The 24,364-nt window shown below is 44.0% G+C and overlaps 4 protein-coding genes across 7 annotated transcripts; 2 read left to right on the forward strand and 2 right to left on the reverse strand.

Moving 5' to 3' along the window:
- Positions 1–50: 50 nt before the first annotated feature.
- haus7 (HAUS augmin-like complex, subunit 7) lies at positions 51–7,092 on the forward strand. The gene is made up of 9 exons (XM_082519245.1): positions 51–311; positions 998–1,113; positions 1,189–1,259; positions 1,336–1,397; positions 1,512–1,702; positions 3,316–3,427; positions 3,549–3,761; positions 6,582–6,693; positions 6,771–7,092. The coding sequence occupies exons 1-9, from the start codon at positions 255–257 to the stop codon at positions 6,830–6,832; spliced, it is 996 nt and encodes a 331-aa protein (XP_082375371.1). The 5' UTR covers positions 51–254; the 3' UTR covers positions 6,833–7,092.
- Positions 7,093–9,126: 2,034 nt separating this feature from the next.
- LOC309697741 (ninjurin-1) lies at positions 9,127–11,794 on the forward strand (the record flags this gene model as incomplete). Its single annotated transcript, XM_082519854.1, has 2 exons — positions 9,127–10,135; positions 11,561–11,794. The coding sequence occupies exons 1-2, from the start codon at positions 9,929–9,931 to the stop codon at positions 11,792–11,794; spliced, it is 441 nt and encodes a 146-aa protein (XP_082375980.1). The 5' UTR covers positions 9,127–9,928.
- A 3,391-nt stretch (positions 11,795–15,185) lies between these two features.
- On the reverse strand, positions 15,186–17,613 carry LOC309696756 (ribosomal biogenesis protein LAS1L-like). Its single transcript, XM_082518134.1, has one exon. The coding sequence runs from the start codon at positions 17,402–17,404 to the stop codon at positions 15,674–15,676; it is 1,731 nt and encodes a 576-aa protein (XP_082374260.1). The 5' UTR covers positions 17,405–17,613; the 3' UTR covers positions 15,186–15,673.
- Positions 17,614–19,731: 2,118 nt separating this feature from the next.
- emd (emerin) lies at positions 19,732–24,362 on the reverse strand. 4 transcript variants are annotated; one of them, XM_082518772.1, is made up of 7 exons: positions 23,874–24,362; positions 23,505–23,615; positions 23,051–23,146; positions 22,654–22,688; positions 22,527–22,552; positions 20,728–20,781; positions 19,732–20,640 (listed from the first exon to the last, which is right to left on the reverse strand). In XM_082518772.1, exons 2-7 carry the CDS (start codon positions 23,605–23,607, stop codon positions 20,475–20,477), a joined length of 480 nt encoding a protein of 159 aa, XP_082374898.1. In that variant the 5' UTR covers positions 23,608–23,615; positions 23,874–24,362; the 3' UTR covers positions 19,732–20,474. The 4 variants fall into 4 exon arrangements, with proteins under 4 accessions (XP_082374898.1, XP_082374900.1, XP_082374901.1 ...); XM_082518774.1 differs by having other exon boundaries at positions 23,505–23,583; positions 23,874–24,361; XM_082518775.1 differs by lacking the exon at positions 23,874–24,362 and adding an exon at positions 23,767–23,867 and having other exon boundaries at positions 23,505–23,583.
- Between the last annotated feature and the right edge of the window lie 2 nt (positions 24,363–24,364).

Below are 24,364 nucleotides of genomic sequence, written 5' to 3' on the forward strand. Positions count from 1 at the left end.
GGGCAGCTGGATTAACAGCGTATTGATTTATAGGATAAAATATCAAAGAAAAGATGTCTAGTTTGACTTTGGTAAGAGACATAAATCCCTTGAGGACTGTCAGGAACAGCACCCCGTGTAAACATCAGCCGACATTCCTGAGTGGCTTTCCTCTGGTCCTCACGTCACGCCGAAGGATGGCGGTAATGCACACGGTCGCTGTTTGACAACCGCCAATAAAACCCACGAAGAAGAACCCGAGGTCGGTTTGGATAATGGCGGGTGTTCTGATAGAGAAACAACTTGCTCGTCATGTATATTCTTCATTGGAGGTAAACATTAAATACAATATTAACTAAATAAAGTCATAGTTGTGCTCACATAGCATTAAACGCTGCTCTGTGATTTGTTTGAACGTGAGCGGCTCATTAATGCACTGAAATGATTAGTGATGTTTTCTAAGGCGGCGGTCCCCAACCCCCGGGTCTCGGACCGGTATCGGTCCGTGAGTCGTTTGGTACCGGGCCGCGAGAGTTGAGGCTCAGGTGTGAAATGTATAGTTTTTATCGGTTTTCAGCATTATTTTGTCATCGTTTTTATCGTTTACTCGGTTTTCCTTGGTCTTTTCATGTGTGTTATGAATACATTTTCATTTTTTCGGTACCGGTACTAGTTTTATTTTGTTGTATTTATCCGCGACACTTTAAAGGCCGGTCCATGAAAATATTGTCGGGCATAAATAAACCGGTCTGTGGCGCGAAAAAGGTTGGGAACCGCTGTTCTAAGGGACTGTGTAGCTGATTTGGCTTCGGTACAATGTTGGACTTGTTCTACATGAATATTTTTACAGTGGTTTTCCTGCTGCGTCCTTTCTTCTTGGTCTTTTGACTGCTGCCTCATGCGGTCGAATAGAAACAGTACTGCTGGAGCCACAGATCCGCTGTGCCTTTGGTCATGACTCTTTTCCTTTGCCTTGATGTGACTCTGTTGTCGTGTGTGTGCGTGTGTGCGTGTTGAGGCTGCGTCCTGCCCCTTGGTTGAAGGTCTGTACCTGCAGGAAGCAGACAGTATGCTGCAGCTGCTGTGCGCCCCCTCACAGCACCGCACGGACATACTAGCGTGGATCTGCAGCAGGTAGGAGAAGCTCTGCTCCTGTACCACAAATAATCTGTTCATCATTATGAACTCGGCCGTGTGTTCACTTCACAGTATCAGCCCAAGCTTCACCAGTTCAAAGCCGATGTCAGTGAGATCCAAGGAGCCTGATGTTCTGACTAAAGGTAACGTAGCTGTGCACAGAGTCCACCAGATGTTTTTGCTGCTTGACACTAACTGTGGTGGTTTATGTCCAAGCAGATATGGCTGTTCTTGGGCAGGAACTTTTGCTATGCCGAGCATCTGATGTGGACCTGATTAGGGTGAGAGTTTGTATTCAATTAGTGATGTTATTGATTCACACATACAGACATGCAGTATCACAATAAACACAAACAGTAATCACACATCCATGGTTCTGTGTTTAATCTCTGAAGGGTGATGCAAGTCCGCGGCGGCAACTTCAGTTTCTGGAGCAGCTTTTAGCTTTCGTCCCAGGCTGCGTGAAGTCTGCTGGGCACACAGCTGATGGAGAGCTGCTGCTGAAGGAGTTCTTTGGTGCTGAGAATCTGCCGCACCTCACACAGACGCTAAGTCCTGCATTTGACCCTTGGCCTACACACATCAAGTATGTTTGCTGTCTGATGATCTCTTCTTACACACATTGCTGAAAGACTCGTTCATGGATGCTTGGTGAATCCTAATCGAATTCATTGTGTGCTGTTGTACAACCACAAATCAGAAGAAGTTGGGATGTGTGTTAAAGTAAAATCAAACTGAAACAGTGCTTCGTTAAATGATCTTTGACCTGTATTATATTGAAAACAGTACAACAGCACATTATTTAATGTGTTCTTCATGAATTTTATTGTTGTTTTCAAAATAAACACATATTCCAGTTTTGGTTCTTCCGACACATTTTAAAAGCAGTTGGAACAGTAAAGCATGTACTGCTTTGTAATGTTGTCACTTAAAAGACGTTTAGAGACTGAGGACACCGAGCGATGAAGTGATTCAGGTGTCATTTTGTCCCATTTCTTCCTGCAAACAAGTCTTAAGCTGGGCAACAGTACGGGGTCTTTGTTGTCACCACACATTCTGGACTGGAGACCTGTCAGCACTTTGTAACTTTGTTCTTTGGTCCGGAGCACACAGCATCCATTTCTCCCAAAAAACAGTGATTGATGGTGAACGGACTGGTTCTTTTCTACTCTTCTGAGCAATCAAAGTGCTGCAAACAACTTGTGTATTCACACAAGCACATTTTCTGAGTGCTTTCTAACTAACATTCACACGCTGATGGATGCATCGGAGAGCAATTTGGGGTTAGTATCTTGCCCAAGGATATTTGGCACGCAGACTAGGGGAAGCCAGGAATTGAACCATCAACCTTCCGATCAGTAGATGACCTGCTCTACCGCCTGAGCTACTGCCACCCAATTGATATGAAATTATTGATGTGATCACAGTGTACGTTTCCACTGTGACGTGGTTCATCCCAGATGCCTGTGAGCCCAGAGAAGTCCACGGCACTTCTGTTAACACACGGCTTCCCTTTGGCTCAGTACAGTTTTAACTGCCATTTGTGGATGTAACTACATACTGTGGTACTTGACAAAGGTTTTCCAAAGCGGTCCTGAGCCCATGCGGTGATATCGCTTATGGATGAATGACGGTTCTTGATGCAGTGAGGGATCGGATCGGAGCGGTTGTTCAGCTTGCGCTTGCGCCCTTGTCCTTTATGCACTGAAATTCCTCCAGATTCCTTGAATCCTTTAATTCTATTATGCACTGTTGAAGGTGAAATATCCAAATCTCTTCCTATCTTTCTTTGAGGAACATTGTCTTTAAACATTTTGTCTCGTATTTGTTGCAAACTGCTTCTCCTCGGCCCATCTTTGCCCCTAGAGACTCCAAGAAAGGACTAGACCTTTCTCAGATGCTGCTTAGACGTCACCTGTTTCCAATCAGATCAATATTTAACCAATTTACGTGATTACGAGTCCTAAATTGCTCCTGTCCCAACCTTTTTTGGAATGTGTTGCAGGTCTGAATGACAGAAAAGGACAAAACATGAAATATTTTGTGTTCATATTCTCTGCAATGAAACACGAGTCAAAGGAAATTTAGAAATCACTACTTTCCTTTTTTTTTTTAAATTTGTTTTCCAAACTGTCCCAACTCTTTCTGATTTGGTTTGTAGGTGAGAAGCCTCTCTGACTTCTTTTCTGTACCTCATAGGGCTCTGTGGAAGAACACAAAGTCATCTTATAAGCCAAACAGAGAAGAAAATGGAGATATTGTTGCCCTTCTACAGGCGACGCAATCAGCACTGGAGCAGCTGCAGTCAAAGGTCTGACAAGGGAAAAAAAGGGAAACTGTTTTATTAAAGCACCAACAGAAAGCTCAAACATCTTGTTTGACATGTGCGACTGTCATGGTGGTAAAGCATGCCGTTTGCTTCATCCCCTCAGTGTGTATTCCTGAACAGCGAGGCCCAGAGTCCTCCCGCCTTCTCTCCAAGCTCACTGCGTGTAGCAGCGTCTGACCTCCAGCAACTGATGGCCACCTTCAGCCATGTTTATGAGACAGACCTGAGAGTTTACTGCAGCAGAGACCCCCCCAGCTTCAGCTCAGAGACAGAAGTCTTCCAGAGGGTCCAACAGCTGCTGCTGGCCTGCAACACGGTACTCACAAATAAGCCCACTCTGTTAAAGTCACACCTGTGTCATTTGGACACCCACAGTTCCAGAGACTTCCACATTAAATCATTCTAGGGCTGCCCTTAAATCATTGACTAAATATTAGCAAATGAGGAAAGTCTCAGTTGACCAAGTTTGGAGTTTGGTGGAGGGAAAGCAAAGCAAATCATTTACCTTCTTATTTACAGACGTGGCCAAATGTTTTGAGAAACCCACAAATATTAGTTTTCACAAAGTTTGCTGCTTCAGTTTTTACGATAGCAATTTGCACACACTCAAACTTCTTTACCATGAACTTGACCGAGCAACCCAACAATCATATGACCCCCTATGACAGGAGTAGGGAACGTTAGTCCTCGAGGGCCGGCGTCCTGCAGGCTTTAGATCTCACCCTGGGTCACCACACCTGAATCACATGATTAGTTCATCAGGCCTCTGGAGGACTTTAGGACATGTTGAGGAGGTCATTTAGCCATTTCAATCAGCTGTGTTGGATCAAGGACACATCTAGAACATGCAGGACACCGGCCCTCGAGGCCTGGAGTTGCCCACCCCGGCCCTATGAGCAAGGACTTTGGCAACAGTGGGAAGGGAAATGGAGTTGTGTCTTAATTCTGGGAGTGTGACTGCACCTCATACACTCCCCTTTTAGTTTTGTTACTGTTTGAATTCCTGCATTTCACAGCGTCTGTTCTCGTTTTTCATGCCCACACTCTGCTCTTTTGTTTCGTCTCAGTAGTACCTGGGATCTACCTGCTGTCAGTCAGAGGGCTGCCGTGAAGCTTTTCCCAAACTCCGGTCACAGACTCAGATATTAGCTTCCAGCTGTTCTCTTTCTATAGACACTGATGATCTAAGTGAAGACACGGTTAAAAATAATACATTTACAGCCAGAAACAAAAACCTGTTTCTGTAGCTAAATTATTTTCCTCCTCCTTAAACTGAATGGTGTTTTGATCGTTCTGTTTTTATAACCCAGCAGTTGGTGCCACGTTGATGGGAAGGTGTGCAGACACAGGCGGCTGTACAGCCTGGTCTGACCTGAAACCTCTTCAGGTCCTACACAGCAAAATCTCCAGTGTTAAATTAACACTGGAGAGTGTCTATATGGGTCCACACCTCTGAGTGTTAAATACAACCCGGATCTCAGCTGACCCTTCTCACCCTGGACACAGTCTGTTTGACCTGCTCCCCTCAGGCAGGAGGCTCCGGTCCATTCGCACCAGAACCTCTCGCCACAAGAACAGTTTCTTCCCCTCTGCTGTTGGACACATGAACAATAACCACATGACTGTCCCCGCCAATAACACATGACCCTACGCTGTGTCACTGCATCATTTCATGTTTGGCACTGATCACCACCTGCACTCATGTATATATCTTTCTACGTAGCACTCTTAATTCTTATTCTCATGTATATATCTCATGTATATCTCATGCACATATCTTTCTTTCTACATAGCACTTTAATTCTTATTGTCTGCACTGAAGCACCGCAGCAATTTCCTAATGTTGTAAACCTCAACATCTGGCAATAAACCCATTCTGATTCTGATTCTGAACACTGTTGAGTGTTAAATTAACACTTTTGACAGTGTTATATGTTTAAAAGTGTAACCGGAAGGTCGCCGGTTCGATCCCTGGGCTCTCTGTCCTGGTCGTTGTGTCCTTGGGCAAGACACTTTACCCTACCGCCTACTGGTGTTGGCCAGAGGGGCGATATGGCAGCCTCGCTTCTGTCAGTCTGCCCCAGGGCAGCTGTGGCTACAACCGTAGCTTGCGTCCACCAGTGTGTGAATGAATAGGGGCATTGTAAAGCGCTTTGGGTGCCTTGTAAAGCGCTATATAAATCCAATCCATTATTATTATTAAAAGTAACCTAGTCAGTTTTGAAGATTAACAATGGCTAACACTTTTGACAGTGTTATATGCTGATTTTCTAACACTGGAAAATAACTCGGTGTTAGAAATATTCCAGTGTTAGAAAATCAGCACTGCTCAGTGTTAGCCATTGTTAATCTTCAAAACTGACTAGGTTACTTTTAAACATATAACACTGTCCATCCATCCATCCATCCGCTTATCCTTTTCAGGGTCGCGGGGGGCGCTGGAGCCTATCCCAGCTGTCATAGGGCGAGAGGCGGGGTACACCCTGGACAGGTCGCCAGTCTGTCGCAGGGCTAACACACAGGGACAGACAACCATTCACACTCACATTCACTCGCACATTCACACCTAGTGGCAATTTGGATTAATCAATTAACCTATCCCCACAAGCTGCATGTCTTTGGACGGTGGGAGGAAGCCGGAGTACCCGGAGAGAACCCACGCAAACACGGGGAGAACATGCAAACTCCACACAGAAAGACCCCGGCCTGATGGTGGAATTGAACTCAGGACCTTCTTGCTGTGCGGCAACAGTGCTAACCACTGTGCCACCGTGCTGCCCTATAACACTGTCAAAAGTGTTAATTTAACACTCAACAGTGTTGTATTTAACACTCAGAGGTGTGGACCCATATAGACACTCTCCAGTGTTAATTTAACACTGGAGATTTTGCTGTGTAGCTTTGCATACTAATGGCTTATTCAGGGTTGTTGTAGTGGCAGCAGATACCTTGGACGTGTTTCACAGAGGTGTTGAATCTATCCCACCAAACGTCTCTGAAACAGTTAGTCTGAACCTTCATTTAGTCCGGACTGTTTGCAGGCCTGATAGCAGGTCAGTGTAACTAATAAACTGACACTGCTCGTAGGACAGGAACATAGTGACGTGTTCTGTCCTCTGGTGTGTGCGTCTGTCAGGAGCTGGAAATGCTGAAGGAAGTGTCAGAAGCTTCTGAGTCGGTGAGCGAGGAGGTGAAGCAGCTTCAAACGCAGCCTCACTACTGGAGCCGAGGAGAGAAGCACACGTTACGTAAGTCAGTTTAACACTCATATTTAGAGTTTCTTACATATTGTTTATTATTTGTTTCCTCTTTTTTTCTCCACTAGCTGATCAACTGGAGAAGGTTATCGGGCGAATTGGAGGCTTTCTGTCTCAGCTTAGTTCATAACGTCATTCAGAGGGATGCACTCATCAGATTCACTGAGGAGGCTCTGGTGGTGTTAAGACGGAGACAACACAGCTTGGACGTGTTTCACAGAGGTGTAAGGGACAGACGTGTGTGTGGTCACTGCAGTCAGACACCCTGTTTAATCTGAGCATGACTGACATGTTGTTGTGTGAAACAGAAAGTGTCACTGTTGGTGAGTCGAGAGTTTTTACATCGTTTTTTTGGAGAAATCAGTGATGACATTAAACATGTTGCTATGCTTCTTTGTTTCATGATGATTACTGAAACTGACCATTTTACACTCAGTGGTCACATCACATCTCACTGCAGCCGTGCTGGGAAGTACTTCAGACCAGAGTGGGAAGAGAGTATGTTCCCTACAGTTGGCGTGAAGGAAGCGCCATGCGTCGCAAAGACCAAAATCACTCATGTACTGTCTGATTATTAGGATTCAACTTCGTCATTACACATGTATAAATACAGGGTAACAAAGTACAGTATAAATACAGTATAACTTGTGGACAGTCGAGTTCCTGCTGTGTTGAGCTTGTTCACGTCTTCATTAGTCCAAAGCTGAAGTCGCCCCAGAGAACAAGGGCACAGTCTAGGTGCTCAGAGAGTAACAAACATGGAAGAATGAGGGGTCATCAGTATCTGGGTCATATATACTGCTATTCAATTAGAAATCTACTCTCCTAATCTGTAACTGAGTACTGTGAAATTCACATTTATTGTTCTATATTTTGTTAAACACTCGACTACATGTTAAAAAAACAGAAATGAAAACATTGTTTATCACGCCACAATTATTAACAGTAGTTCAAAGTAGAGCTGGGCGATATAAGATTTTTTCATATCACGATATTTTTTTTCATTTCAGGCGATAACGATATCTATCACGATATAAGCCAAATAACTATATTTGTAAGATTTAAATGTGCTGTTGCTCACAAGTAAAATGTGAAATAATCAGCAGCTTGTTTTTATTTAAATGTTTATTTCCCATAATAAGTTCAACAGGGTAGATGTACTTAAGGAACATGAGACTTTTTCAGATAAATAAAGGCAAATATTGCAAACTACACAAAAGGCAGCCGCTAAAGCGTTTAAGTTTCAAAATAGAACAAACAAAACAGGCTAAATTGTCAATTCCACTTAGAAACAAAATATTAATTCTAAAAATAAATCTTAGTTTGTTTTACAGAAGAACAGACAAAATTGACTAACTTTTGTCAATATCAAATAAACTGAGAACTAAAAGGAAATTCTCAAACTCTCCTTGTTGTATAGCTTAGCTTTTCAAACAGTTTTAACAGTTACTTTAGTCTGACAAAAGCCGAATGACGAATTAGCGCTTCCAGTCAGAGACTGAGGCTACGTCCACACGTACACGGGTATTTTTGAAAACGGAGATTTTCCGTTTTCGTTTTAAAAAATAATCCCGTCCACACATAAAGGCAGAAATGAAGGAAAACGCTGCTATGAACATGCCAAAGCAGCAGGTGCGCTAGATTCCTAACCGTGCAGAAATGTTGGCCAATCAGAAGTCTAGAAGCCTCGGTGGGAAAAAGTAAACAAAGCTGGGGCATAGAAGCAGAACCGAGTCGTATGTGTGGAGGGACAGTAACTGTGTGTATATGTAAGCATTTAAACACTGCAGAGAGTAGAATTAACAGTATTGTAGAAATTCATTTCACCGAAACAACGTGGCGCACAGTGTGACGTCAAAAAATGCGCACACCTTTGACGCTGCGTTTTCTCCGTTTTTCTAGTCCACACGTAAATGCAAAAACGGAGTTTTCAAAAATATCCACCCTGGCCGGAGTTTTTAAAAATCTTCGTTTTCAGTGACCAAAAACGCCGTTTACGTGTGGACGAAAGGTGCAAACGCATAGAAAAATCTGCGTTTTCAAAAATACCCGGGTACGTGTGGACGTAGCGCATGCACCAGTTTATTGCATTTCCAGACTTGCTTTCGGCACAATTTACAGTGCACGCTACTCTGTTTTTTGTCAGACTTGAAATAGCCGAAATACCTTCACACTACGGAACTTCTTTGGCTCTTCCGTTCGACAATCTCTCCGGCGTTGGAACCATCATCTGTTTTCTCTTCGGTCACGCTCGGTTGATTTTTTTTCTAGTCGGCACACTCATTTCCTTAATTACCCGGACCGTATGGTGGCTGGCTGCTTCCCAAACAAATACACATGTGCGGCTTGGCACTTGTGCTGTACGTAACAAGTCACGTGACGTGACGCTGCGGCTGTGATTGGTTCGGCTCTGGGCTACTTAATTTGGATTGGCTGTTCTTTTTTTTCTTTTTCTTTTTTCTTTTTTTTTAAGAGGACAAGAGCGGCGAGGTCTATCGCGATAGTTTAACTTTTCTATCGAGAAAAAGTTATATCACGATACATATCGTTATCGTTCTATCGCCCAGCTCTAGTTCAAAGGTTTATTACATAAACGTAAGCTCAACTTATCCTTGTTTTATATCTCATGTATATATATGGCTTCAAGCTCATGTACAGTGGTGTGATTCAAATATTCAGCCTTCAGACCAACAGCCACTCTATTTCACACAGTTCTACTCAGCCTGCTTCATGTGACAGGGAGCAGCTATCTCATCCACCCTGTTTACAAGGGGAGCCTTTCCAAAGACACTGGCTGAAACAAAAGCAGAGGGGAGCTAAACCAGTCTGTCCAGCTCGTACACCCAGTATGAGATTGGAACACAGTCTAATAAATAAAAATCTAAAATCAGGAGCAGAGAAATGTTATTATGGTTAAAGAGACCTAAAAACAGCTGAACTCTTCACTTTTGGTGAAATGTTGAAACTTTTCTAATCACAGAAATAGACAGTTTTTAGGTTTTAAACTTTAAACTGGTCTGAATCCATCATAATGGGAACAAAAGGATAAAAAAATCCCTTGTGAACCCAACAGAGCACCTCAGTAAAGGACGTATAATTCTTCTCATTGCTGCAGGCAGGCCGGCACACTGATTCGTGTTGATTTGTGTACAGTGATATTAAAAGACAAGACATTTGAGAAAGATGAGATACTTCAGTTAAAGGGCTCAAAGTTCTTGTATTATGAATGACACGAGTGTTGGAAAGTGACAGAGAGGCACGCAGTGGGAGTTGCTTAACAATCCTACAGGAGGAGCAGCCAGACTTGATCCTGTCTCCAGCCTCGAGTCTTTCTGCAGCCAGTACAGCACAGACTCCAGCAGCAGGAAGAAGAATGGCAGAGCACACGCTTAATGCAGAGGACATGGCTCTAAATAAACTGGGCGACATAGAGGTAAGCATCAAGCCCGTCTTGTCCTCTCTGCCCTCGGGGGCCACGGTGCTCGTAGCTGAAATGCCTAAAGTTTGTCCTGTTTGAGTCGGCACATCATGAAGCTGTTACTGAAGGTAACGGCAGAATTGTATATGGAATTATAGCTTGTGTGGGGAAAAACAAATTTTTTATCCTGTCTTGGGGCAAACTGACCAAACTTCTGAAGCAAAAGTAAAGCTGTGGCTCTCTCCCCACCGGTCATTTAGACATGGGGCTTTTTCATAGAACCAGGTGTAGCTTCTTTCTAGCAGGACTTTAGTCTCACCCACATGATGTTCTACATTTCTGTTTCTGAGGAGCCAAAAGAAAGGTGGATCAAAAAGGCTAAAACAGCTCATTTTTGACCTTCGATGAACACAAAGGCCCAGCATGAGATAAATAAGGATCATGTTGAACTGTGATTCAATAATAAAATTAAGGTATTTGATGTGATCTTAAGAAGTCTCTTTTAATCCTACCAATAAATTTAACAAAGGCTGGGGCTGTGTGTCGTCTTAATGTCTTTGGCTTTTGTTATTCCTGATTTATTTATGTGGTGAAGCTAGCGGTGGGCATTCTGAACCTGCTTTAAAGTAGCTGAAAGTAACTATGTGTTCTCTTAATGCTCAGATCCACGTCAGGCATGTGCAGGCTATGCTATAACAAAGATAACCTGTACAGTGATGAAAACTGAGAACGTCCAGGTGAACACAACCAACCTTTTGGGATTTACTTGGATGTTTGAGCATGCAGCACTAATCCCTGACATCACATCAACCTCGAAGAACAATCAGAATGACAAAGTCACAAAAAACAAAAAGATTAATGATTCAGTTCAGTGTCACTTCATCATTATGCTATTAAAGTCCATGATAACAGGGAGAGAAAATAGGAACGACCCCTCTCCAGTGTCTGTTCCACTGATCAGCTGTACAGAGAGCTGAACGATAGCTTTGGGGCTGAGACAGGGCTGCACCCCGGTGTGACGTCTCACACCCTTGTGCTACACAGCTGGACTTAAGTAAATGTCTCAGCTGGTTGAAACTTTCTCACAGTATTTCTGAGATACATGGCGGCGGTCACCTGGATTTATCAGCTCAGACACAGGACCAGTTCAATTGTTCTCCGCACATACATGTTTTCATGTGATAAGTTGGCAGGTATGTAGAAAACCACACCTCTTTGCATGTTAGCCCATGTTAGCTCAGGTGAGTCAACATATGTTATTCTGCCACTCCTACCTTTGTCCTTAATGCCACACCCCAGGGACAGGTAACTAAACGTGTGTGGAAAAAAGCGTGGACACGTGTGCAGAGACGTCACACTGTTAAAGAGAGAAACATTGTGAAAAGTTATTTGACTTTGCATTTGTGTTCCTGCTCTCGTACCTAACCTGTCCTCTCACAGGCCCAGCCTAGAAAAGCACTCCGACCGATTGACATGAATCACTACGCCACTAAGAAGCGTGCGGCTCAGAGCATGTTGGACGTGGCCTTGCTCATGGCCAACTCATCTCAGCTGAAGACCATCCTTTATGTGGGTCCGCAGTATCGTTTCTATGTCCCCCTCATCATGCTGCTGACCCTGTCCTCCGCGTTACAGGTCATAGTGGGGCTGCTGCTCGTCTTCATTGGCAAGTGACATCATTGACTTTGTCTGAATGAAAATGGCTTAAAGAACAGCTGTGCTTCTCTCTGTGTTATTCCAGTTTGAGTGAAAAATACTTTCAAAGTATTTTTAGAATAGAAAAGAATAGAATAAACCTTTATTATCCCACGGATGAGAAATGTGGGTGTTACAGTTCTTATAGCAGGGGCAATATAAAATATAAAAGGAAGACACAAACTGTTCCTATATACATAAGCAACTGAAGTTCGTATATACAGGTAACAATGCACAGAGCTATATATTAAATGTGCAGTAAACAAACAAGCTGGTGAGTAAGATGATCAAAGAATGTTGAGCTGCATTATAGAGTGTGACAGCCCCTCTCCAGGCTCAGACTGAGGTTAAAGATGGATGTGGTAACCTCACAGAGTTGATCTGCACAGTCCCTCAATAGTCTGGAGCTGATTCCATCCGGACCCGTGGTCTTCCTGGTTTTCCTCTTCCTCAGCTGACTTTGCACCTGGTCAGCTGTGACGGAGAGGCTGCAGTGTGGGACAAAGTAAATGATGATTGCTGCTAAAGAACTGATTGAAGTTTCTTCGTGACTTTTTAAAGAGCAGGATAAGTTTGGGGGGTCTCTCTTCTGCGTAGTGAAAAAATGACAAGAGGATGTGAATCTCAGATTGATTGTGATTTTAATGAAAGGAAGAAGTGACGCTGAAAACTAGTTCATGCATTTATTAGTTCCAGGCTGAACTACTGTAATTCATTATTATCAGGATGTCCTAAAAACTCGCTGAAAAGCCTTCAGTTAATCCAAAATGCTGCAGCAAGAGTCCTGACAGGGACTAGAAAGAGAGAACAGATTTCTCCTGTTTTGGCTTCCCTTCATTGGCTCCCTGTTAAATCCAGAATTCAAACTCCTGCTCCTCACATACAAGGTCTTAAATAATCAGGCCCCATCTTATCTTAATGATCTTGTAGTACCATATCACCCTATTAGAGCACTTCACTCTCGCACTGCAGGCCTACTTGTTGTTCCTAGAGTATTTAAAAGTAGAATGGGAGGCAGAGCCTTCAGTTTTCAGGCCCCTCTTCTGTGGAACCAGCTTCCAGTTTGGATTCAGGAGACAGACACTATCTCTACTTTTAAGATTAGGCTTCAAACTTTCCTTTTTGCTAAAGCATATAGATAGGGCTGGACCAGGTGACCCTGAATCCTCCCTTAGTTATGCTGCAATAGACGTAGGCTGCCGGGGATTCCCATGATGCATTGAGTTTTTTCTTTCCAGTCACCTTTCTCACTCACTATGTGTTAATAGACCTCTCTGCACTGAATCATGCTTGTTATTAACCTCTGTCTCTCTTCCACAGCATGTCTTTATCCTGTCTTCCTTCTCTCACCCCAACCAGTCGCAGCAGATGGCCCCGCCCTTCCCTGAGCCTGGTTCTGACGGAGGTTTCTTCCTGTTAAAAGGGAGTTTTTCCTTCCCACTGTCGCCAAAGTGCTTGCTCATAGGGGGTCATGTGATTGTTGGTTTTTTTCTGTATCTATTATTGTAGGGTCTACTGTACAATATAAAGCACCTTGAGGCGACTGCTTTTGTGATTTGGCGCTGTATAAATAAAATTGAATTGAATTGAAGGTAAATTACAGCGCAGGAACACGAGAAAACACGGTGATGCAGGACGCTCGCAATACTTTGGTCACTTCAGTGCACGCAGTCCCACAAAACTGGATGTCACGACGCATAAATGTGACATATTTTACTCCATATTCATTCCTGCTGTCTTACTGTTTATATTTTACTGCTGCACAGTCAGCGTGCAGCACCTATCATGGAATTTTGCATGTACAAGGACAGTAAAAGGCTATTCTACTCTATTCTATTCTATTGTCATTTGCAAACACTGATGCAGCCGTGTATTTATGTGGAACATTTGTAATATTACTAGACATTTGAACCTAGGCCAATATCAACGAGTTACAGCAGCTTTGAATTCATTTCAGACTGGATGTAGCCAGTTACAATTCAAGTCTCACATAAGAAGTATTTTGTTAACTTTCAAATCAGATAAAAGCTTCGTTGAAGAGTGCACGGCATCACTAACACCTGAGGGTGTTCTATAGCAAAATCAACTATGATGTGCAAACGTTTGGAGGCCTCGAGGGCCAAAAGGTCAGATTGCTGACTCACTGACTCAGAACAGGACGTTTACATGGAACTTGCTTTTGACAAATATTGCAGTACCTCCACCTTTTTTGGGTTGAGCTGTCCTATATACATTATAGCCATCAATACTTATAAGCCTACTTGTAATACATTTGTTTAACCAGTCCAATGTGCCCATTCACGGAGCATATCCATCATGGAACATAAGCGACCAAGATGGATATGATGTGGTTTAACATTCCCAGAGATAAGAAGTAGCAGAAGAACGACACGCTTCAGCTTAAAGATTTCCTAGAATTATTTTTTAGAATCTAATTCTATTCTAAAATCATGTTTAAAGGAAAGTACAATTGTTGTGAAGAGCCATAACACAAATCATTTGGGGCAGTTCCACAAAAGAGAAGAACAAGGGCACAGGTAAAGACTTCATTCACCTCAGTGCACCGTCACTTTTATACACCACAACATATATTTGCACACATGCTTGTCCTTATTTATATTCATACCTACATCTCTGTATTCATCAAGTCAGCTTAATATTTATCTAACAATGTCTCTGCTTCTACACTAATTGTTTATGAGTTTGTTGTATATTTGCTGCTCTACGACGAATAAGGTTTCTCTGATTCCAGTTAATGTCCATTAAATCTGCGTGATCAATGGCATGCAATAGAATTTAATGGCAAAAAAGCATTATTTTTTTTAACACGTTGGGGGTTGACATGTTGTTTTAGTGAACGACCTTGGGTTAAACTAACTCTGATCAGCTGTATGGAAACAAAATCAACAGACTCTTCATATCAGAAGCTCAACCTGCACTGTGCTCACAGCACAGTCAGCGCTAAATCTGATTTGAACTGACCAAACTATACAGTACCTGTATGAATACTATGAAGGCCGGAAGTGAGAGGCTGTGGAGTGGGACGGTCTGTGAGACTGAGATTACCCAGAATGCACCAGTGAATGACACAGGAAATCATTCCTGGCTGTGGATACCTCCCTGCACAGCTCCTCCATCTAATGCACGACACACACTTTTGTTCTACGGTGAAAATAACAATTTGTTACAGTTTAGCCTAAAATGCCAATGATATATATTTCTCCTCTGCAATATTTTGGACATTTATAATGGAGCTATTTATATATATTACAGCTACACCTTATATTTTGTAACTGTGTAATGTATTGTGTTATTTAATTTTGTTCAGTGTTACTGCTCTTATTGACTCGGAGCGACTGTAACCACAGAATTTCCGCAGGGATTAATAAACTCTTTATTTCACTTTCCAGCATGCAGAGAATGTGTTAAACGTTTTTCTCTGCCACCTACTAATAATATACACAAAGAACATAAAGGCTTCCACCTGGCCCAAATGACCACAACTACGACATATTTTCAGTGTCAGTTCATCAGATGATCAGTTTTCAAGATTCGGATGTATTGTTTGGTCTATTAAATGTCACACACACTTGCAAAGAACATGGTTTATTTGAAGACACAGAGTAATCAAACACCTCGTTTTGTTAAATCAGAACATTTTGTCTTCTGAAAGTTTTATTTCTGCTTCTGCCAACATGTTTAGTTAACGAGCTCGACTGGACAGAAACAATCACAACTGCTGAACCTGCACTGTGCTCATGGTTAAAGCTCCCACAACATTTTGTCTTCTGAACATTGTATTTTTTGATTCAAAACTGCTTCTAGCACAACAAGAGTCAGCGGAGGCTGGAATGAGACTTAAAAAAGCTTCAGTCCACATTTCAGTTTGTTGAGCTCGCTGTTGCTCCAGAGGAGGCCCTCAGCTGGCCGGGCTGGAGCCGAGGCCCCGGGGATGCTGCTACGTGTCGCGCTGCTCTCCAGCTCCACTGGCTGGTCAAACACAGTCATTATCGAATAATTGTCCACCATGAGGCACGACGGGTCGTCCGACTGTCCAGGAACTTTACCAAGGGCGTAGTTCTTCCATGTGACATTATCAGTGCACACCTGCCACGGAGAACCTCTGAGGGCAAGTGCTCTTTCAGCCTGCACGTCTGCCCATTTGCGCTCCTCACTTCTCTCCGAGTCCATTGGTGAGGAATGCAAGGGACGGGCGTCCTGCCGGGAGTGTTGCATCTGGTCCAGCAGCATCCTCACAGTATATATGGGCTGCTGCTGCTGCTTCTGCTGCAGAGGTGTGCTGGCCTCTGAGCGCTCTGTCTGTGTGTAGATGGAGCAGAGCTGGAACAGCTTCTCTCTGGTTTCCTGAGGGGGGGGATGCTCCATGTCATCCAGGACTAGCTGGATCAGGTGAGGTGTGCTGATGCAGGGGGCACCCAGACATGCAGAGAGAAGCTGCTGCCACCTCAGCTGGATGCGGTTGATGAAAATCCTGTCCTTCGTTCTGGCTTTCTTCTGCAACTTTGTCTCAAAATGATATTCAAATTTGTTGTTGTTGCAGAGGAGGACTTCTGAAATCCATGCAGAAATATAGAAACACCTGTGACTGTTGGGCTCTTTGCTGAGCAGCTTCAGTTCCACAAAGAGCTTCTCCAGGAAGAGGTGAATGAAAGACGGAGAGTTAAGCATCTTTAGCAGGGGCAGCCAAAAGCGCAGGAAGGTTTGTGGGACTCTGGGCTCAGTGGGACTGGCACTGTCAGAGGTTGCACAGCCTAATGTTTCCAGCTGCTCCATGGTAGGAACAAGAAAACCGTCTTCCAGCAGCACATCAATCAACAGCTCACTGGACTCCAGTGCAAACTGCTTGATCTCACCCAGCAACCAACTCATGTCTGCTAAGGGGGCCTGCCACAAGCTCTTCTTGTCTTCAGGAGACCCAGCATCAAAAGCTTGGTACTGGTCCTTCTCATAAGAGATCAGCAGCTCCCGAGCGTTTCTGTAGGCATCCACTTCTTTCTGCCTGGCAACGAGCTCATCTTCCTGGCGCTTGACGTCCGCTTCCTCATCCTCGCCATCCGACTGCAAGTCCCAGCGCTCATCGGGGGCTCCTCCCAGCTGTCTGGACCAAAACTCCTGCTGGAGCCACTCCAGGACCACCTTACACCCCTTTCGGCACCATTTCAAAGAAGGAAGCGTCCGATGCGTGATTTCGTGCCTCAGATTCACCACCCACTCGGGGATGTTCAAGTTTCCAGCCAGTCGCCTCAGCGGCCGGGCTGTTCTTCCCTGCTGGCGCTCCGTGATAAGATTAACAAATCTTACCAGGGCCGTCCCGTACATCAGGGTCAACTCATCTCCGGTAAGCTGTCCGGACCGGTCCCGCACCTGGCAGCGCACGAGGTCCGCTGTGCAGTCCACGGCCACAGGAAAACTATTAGCGCACCTGGCCTTCCAAGCCGATATCCTCTCTAACGCAAACCTCTGCAGAGAGGAGTCCATCGAGTAAAGGTAGTCCCGAACCTGATCCCACTCCGCTTTGTTAAGCCAGGCTACCACATGGCGTTTTTTCTCAGAGCCCTTTTTCTTCATTGTGCGCGCTCCGGACCTCACGCTCAATCTCTCACTCACCGGGAAAAAGCCGCTCGCCTCACGCAGAGACCACTCGCAGATTTATATGACACAGGACCGCGTTCAGAGCTTCGAATTTTACCGTCGCTTCTCGCACAGTATCCAGGAAATGACGCTAACGTTTTCTTCGGCTTCGTTTGCGGCTGACGTTCACCCTGCGGGCACGCTGACGCCTCCTGCTGGATTGGAGGATGGAGCGATGGTTCTACAGAGCGCTTATTTACATGATGCTGGTCATAAACGAGCTTTCTTTGGCTATGGTGATGATCACAGTTTATTTACATACTCTATAAATTCACGCTGTTTAGTTTTAGACACTGCACTTTTTTCTTGCATCGCATTCATTTGGACATTTCAGGCTATTGTTGCTTTCATGATATGACTTGACTAAAAGAAATGTTATTAAGGAACCGGACCACGGCAGGTTTTAGAAAACCCATCCAGAATAATTTTGTAGGCCCATACAGGGACCCCAAAGGTCAAAGCTTCTGTTGCCCTGCTCACGCAGTCCTACCAACAACTACCCACTGTGAAAACAGGCAGGTAATAACGTTTTGGCACATTATTTATGATAAGAACCCACCGTGAGGGGAAATGCAGTTGTGGAGAAGATGAAACCACAGAACATGTTTGATGACGCTGTCAGAAATATGAAGTTGGGAAAAAGTGACTGATGCAAAGCCCCAGTAAAGTGAAAGTTAAAGTGGATCTTATTGATATACTGTAAAAGAACTGAAGAAATGAACGATATCAGGCTATATTGCATTTTCTCAGACAGACTAATTTATCTGATAGCCTTTGATTTTTGTTTTCTTTCTCCGAGGGCAGCTGGATTAACAGCGTATTGATTTATAGGATAAAATATCAAAGAAAAGATGTCTAGTTTGACTTTGGTAAGAGACATAAATCCCTTGAGGACTGTCAGGAACAGCACCCCGTGTAAACATCAGCCGACATTCCTGAGTGGCTTTCCTCTGGTCCTCACGTCACGCCGAAGGATGGCGGTAATGCACACGGTCGCTGTTTGACAACCGCCAATAAAACCCACGAAGAAGAACCCGAGGTCGGTTTGGATAATGGCGGGTGTTCTGATAGAGAAACAACTTGCTCGTCATGTATATTCTTCATTGGAGGTAAACATTAAATACAATATTAACTAAATAAAGTCATAGTTGTGCTCACATAGCATTAAACGCTGCTCTGTGATTTGTTTGAACGTGAGCGGCTCATTAATGCACTGAAATGATGCAATGTATTTATTATTCATGTATCTGTAGAAGTTTACTGGCTCAATGGCGCCATCTTTCAGAGGCAGTAGACAAAAGGCTGAGGTGGCTTGTAGAGCAGAACGCTGTGGTGGGGAACTCCAGGCCTCGAGGACCGGTGTCCTGCAGGTTTTAGATGTGTCCTTGATCCAACACAGCTGATTTAAAGGCTAAATGACCTCCTCAACTTGTCCTGAAGTTCTCCGGAGGCCTGGGAATGAAACAATCATTGGATTCAGGTGTGGTGACCAAGGGTGAGATCTAAAACCTGCAGGACACCGGCCCTCGAGGACTGGAGTAGGAGACCCCTGGACTAATACCATGAGTGTTGGTGAGCTTTTTACTCCCCAGTGGTCTGTACCATACAGCAGACCATAGTTTTATGGGTACAGTTCAGTAAAAATAGTCCACCAGGCCCCAGCAGTGTGCACACAGTGAGAAGGCTGGGACACCTATCACAGCAGCCGTACCCTAATTCAATTAATCAGGTGGAGGAAAGATTAAAAGAAATGACCCTACTCTCTCTTTTTAAATAAAGATCAAAACTATTAACACAGGCCAAAATGGTTTGCAAACATGCTTTTTATGCTATACAGCTGGACGTTAAAACGTGTTTGCATGTTTGCAGACCTCTAAGCAGCACTTAGAGGTCCTGCAGTTTTTTGGCATTTCTTAATTTGGCTTCATTTTTCAGATCCAGAAGGGCCCAAGCAGGGTGTGCTGGTACACAGTACTTTAAACCACATCGTGGTCAGTGTGTTAGCGCAGCATCCCATCTGCTGAGACATTCCAGTAACAGTCCAGCTCATTGACCATAACACAGAATCCATGTTACTGTCATTCTTAGCCTGCTGCTGTTTCTAGCCAGAAGAACATGGAAACATTAGATCACTAAGGTCTTTCAACATGGCAACAAAAATGATGTCAGATATGCGGACATACGGTTTCTCGTAAAATGTCTTCATTACATTTTCTTTTTTTTTATTTTTACAAAAAATACCTTTAATAATTTGCCTCGTTACATTTCTTGTCAGTGACATTTTATTAAGAGTAATTCTTTCTGCTTTACAGTGACTTAAGAAACTGTATTATTGTTATTACACACTGTTACACTGACGCACACTGTTTAGGAGTGATACTTTACAGAACAGCAGGAAGACAGCATTTCATTCTTGAGTCATTATAGGACAAAGTAACATTTTAAATCCTATGGAGCAGGTTTGGATAAGCTGGACAGAGGCAGGTGTAAACTTGTTACACAGCGCTGTAATCAACTCGTGTACTTTCACTGTGGACACAACGAGTCAGTGTGAGTCCGGTGTTTTGAATCTTCTTCGGTTTTCTTTCTCTGATGCTACATGATTAAGTACATCTCAAAACTCGGGTAAATAGAAAATAATAAAAAACTGTAATAAAACAATTACATATGACCCTGAATTAGATAAGAAAAAGGACAAATGGATGGCTTTAATGTTAGAGGAGCTAAAACAGATGTTTCAGACAGAAGATGAACTGGGGAGCTGCACCAAAGGCCAGTAACAGATAAATAAGTATTATTTTCAACAGTATTACAGGTGTACAAAATCAATACTGGCTGGTCACTAGAAGCTTTGGCTTTAAAGTTGGACAGCAGAATCTGAAGCTACTGTAGCAGAGTCCAAGTAAAAAGTGGTGAAGCTCAAAAATAGAGTCTCGATGTGACATCGATGGAACAATCCTTCCATCCAAAGGAAGATGATTCCCGAATGAACAACTTCCACTGTTCATCACACGATGTAGGCGTAGGCGTAGTAGCACACAGCTGATAACACAGCTAAAGGCAGCAGCACCAGAATCATCTTCCACAGGCTTCCTGTGGACTTGTCTCCAGTGGGCTCCCCTGATCGTACAGAGGTGTGATTGGTGGAGCTGTAGGTGACCTGCACGGCAGCCCTGAGACACAAAGGAGAAGAGGTGGGTTAGATCCGGCTATAAACTCACGAGCTCAAACATGTGACTGCTTCATACTGCAGGATTCACTCTGTGTCAGCGTCTGGTCCCTCCACTCCATGTTGCTCAGTGCTTCGCTTCACCCTGTGTGCAGGAAACACACAGTTCAATACTTAATGTTCAAGCCAGCACTGGGTTTGTTTCACTGCACTACATTTATGATACATTTTAGGTAAAGTTACCCCAGGGTTTACCATCAACGTGTCATCACCATTATGACTGAGCTGACAAGAACAGTGGATTTTATTAACACACATAACAGATTTGCACTGGTAGTTAGCTGCATGCACTTTTTGGTTTAAGGATGGCTGGGTATTAAAATGTTATCAAGTCCAATTAAATAAAATATCCTCAAACAAAGGTCAAGAACGTGATAAAGTCCCTCACGTGGAACAAATGGCAGTAAGTACCGTGGCAGCTGCATCAGCAAGTTAAAATAATGAAATGCTGCAGTTTGAGTTTCACATGTAAACCATCTCTCTGCTTCCCTCGTCACCTCCTGGAGTTCTCCCATTTTCACATGTAAATGATTTGATTGGCTGAATAGCATGTGTGTAGTGAGTTACAAAGCACACGATTGGTTGGTGTACACACAACAAGAGATAAAGGAAAACGTTGCACAGATTAATATAACGTTAGTGTAAATACTAGAAAATCCAACCTATCATCTTACAGTGTAAATCACAACACTGTACTAAGAAATGTGACTCTGCAGAGTTCTGACTGACATCTGGGTAAACAACAACAATCTGCCCTTTCAGTTTTACTTCCATGGTAGTGTGGACCATAACACAGATGAGGTGTGATAACACCAGTGCAGTTTGGGAGAATTTCATAGAGGAAATAAAAGCACAGTGTTGTATGTGGGCGGTGCAATATAATCAGCTTTAAGACTATCCAACCGGAGCGGTGTGCTGTCAGTTAAGTAAACAACATTTAACTTCTTTTTGCAGTTAACACTGAATGGAACGATGTTTGCTAACTGGGTATTAGTTGTTTGTAAACCAGTCTGGTGGTTGTTGGCAGGTTTCAACTGGTGTTTCTAAATGGTTAGTAGAGAGAGTGGTGCATCGAGAACCACCAGTATCTCGCCAGTCAAGGTGAATGTTGTTTACCCATGAATGCCACAAACCCACACTATCATTTTTATGAGATTCATGTTCTGTTTAATCTGCTTCACTATAGTTTCATGTCCACATTTGTGCATGCACACACATGCACCATGTTTGAAATGCACGTGTCAGCGGAGCGGCTTCATCGATCCATCATTGTCTCAGAGGACGAGAGGATCTTAAATTTGAGCCTCATCCAGATGCTCTAACCCAGGGATGTCCAACTCCAGGCCTGGAGGGCCGGTGTCCTGCAGGTTTTAGATCTCACCCTGGGTCAGCACACCTGATTAGTTTATTACCAGGCCTCTGGAGAACCTCGAGACATGTTGAGGAGGTCATTTAGCCATTTCAATCAGCAGTGATGGATCAAGGACACATCTGAAACCTGCAGGACCCTGACCCTCGAGGCCTGGTGCTGGACACCGTGGCTCTAACCTCTCCTCAGCCGTGCGTTTGCTGCTGAAATAGTGTCACTAGTGTTGTTTGTGGGGACAATGAAGACAGGCCTCCATGAGATCATTAAAGAGTCACATTATAATCAAGGTAAACGTACTTTGCAGGTGATGATCTAAATAAACCCTCAACACCTCAGCCTCGCAGGTCTCGACAGAACAGGTTGCTGCTCTTTTTCTGCTAACAGGTTAATCAGGATGTCGTGTTGCACGAGTGTCTTTAATGTGCCTTGTGATGTTCTGTGTGGGTTATAGCAGTACTCACATGTTGGCAGAGCGCTTACGTGTAGCCTGTCGAAATGAAAGCAGGAGTAATTGTAAGATTATTGTCTTTTTCCAGAGTAGAGGAGTTGGCACAAAAACAAAGGGGTAAGCAGACAATCAGGACTCACTGCACTCTGGTATGTGATGTAGGTAACTTCCTCCTCTGTAAAAAAAACAACACGAAACACAAATCATCAACTATTACCTCAAAGTTACACCTCCAAATCTGATCAGAGGACAGAAACAGGAGGAGCAGAGTGAGCCTGAGAGCGAGCTGCTGGGGCTGACCTCTTCATACAGACCAGTTATCATCACTGCTGCTGTTTCCATAACACTAACGGATTTAAACTTCAAATTCACAACTATGAAGGGAAGAGAGTTACAGTTCACCACCAAAGACCACAGTCTCCTGACTTTACCCAATCACCGTTTGTGTGTTTAAGATTGGAGCTAAATGAGCCCGATCCTTAGTATTCTTCACTCTGACTGAAACACTGACGGCTTCTACCTCAGGCTGCTTCCTACCTTCCTCTCTGTAGTAGGTCTTATCAGAGGACGTCTTCACTGAAGCCTGCTTCATCGCCTTTTCAAGCTTCCTCTCATACAGATGCCGAGTGGAGTCTGTGTTCACACAAAAACACTTCTTCAGTATGTGAACAAAGGACAGACACTTATTTAAATAAATGCTGGAATGAATTAAAAGCAGTTTTTGGGTTCACATGACCTTTTGTAATGAATGATTTTAATGTCACGTGGATCCATTTTTATGATGCAGTGTAAGCAGTTTCCACATACTGTCCACATATACCAAGCCAGACCTGACGTAGCGGTAGCCTCGCGTTATAAACTTCCAGTGTGAAGGAAGTTTCCCGCAACATTTTCCTCATGTTTCAGATGCAGAACAGCGCTCACGTGGATAATCTGCGTGTGTGGAAAACACTTCACGGCGCAAAACTGCGATCCCTGTGTGTGTACTTACCCACGATGGGTCCGTGTTTGATGCCATACTGAGAGAGCAAGCTGCCGAGCTCCTCGTCGCTTTTCTCACTCAGAGACATCTGCAGACAGACAGATTCAGACATGCGCCACCCTGCGCTCCAGCAGGGAAACCAACAGGCTACATTTCAAAACCAAACTTTATTAGTCAACGTTTAAGACAGTCGTACATGTTGTAAAGCGTTTACTTCTTTGGGCCCCGTTAAAATGAGTTTCCCCGCAGAAACATAGTTCCGAGAACTGACCTGGCGGCTTTTTGCGTCCCTCTCGAGAGAGTAAATCACGCTGCCACAAACAAATGAAAGCGGCGCATGAACAAAGCTGACGGTAAAGTGGGCTGAATGTCACTCACCTTTGGAATAAGACGACGGCTGTGCTGCGTGAACTGAGACGAAGGAAAGTCGGGCACAGCAGTAAAGCTCACATGTGGGCGTAACTTCTCCAGAATTTGGAGACGTTAGGTTGGCACACCCGCAGAGCACCGCTGATCCTGCTAACCTGACCTAGCCTTGTTCTGTAGCACGGTTACCAGTGCTTTGCTTTTAAACGAGTAATCAGCGCTCAGAGCGGGTCCAACAGGACCTTTGTTATCGGCAATCTGTGTAACATAATAGATATCCCCCTCCCGCCGATCCATCCTTCCAGCCCGGGTCCTCTACCAGAGGCCTTGAGGGTCCTGCGCAACACCTTGGCTGTTCCTAGGACTGCGCTCTTCAGAGACTGGGAGGACTCCGATTATCACTGGGACCACCGGGAGCTTCATACTCCACATCTTCTTGAGCCCTTCTAAGCAATTTCATGTCATAAACTTTTGTCTTCTCTCTCATAGCTTGTGTGTTTTTT

The sequence above is a fragment of the Aulonocara stuartgranti genome (genome assembly GCF_965226115.1).
Source record: "Aulonocara stuartgranti genome assembly, chromosome: 20".
NCBI lineage: Eukaryota > Metazoa > Chordata > Actinopteri > Cichliformes > Cichlidae > Aulonocara > Aulonocara stuartgranti.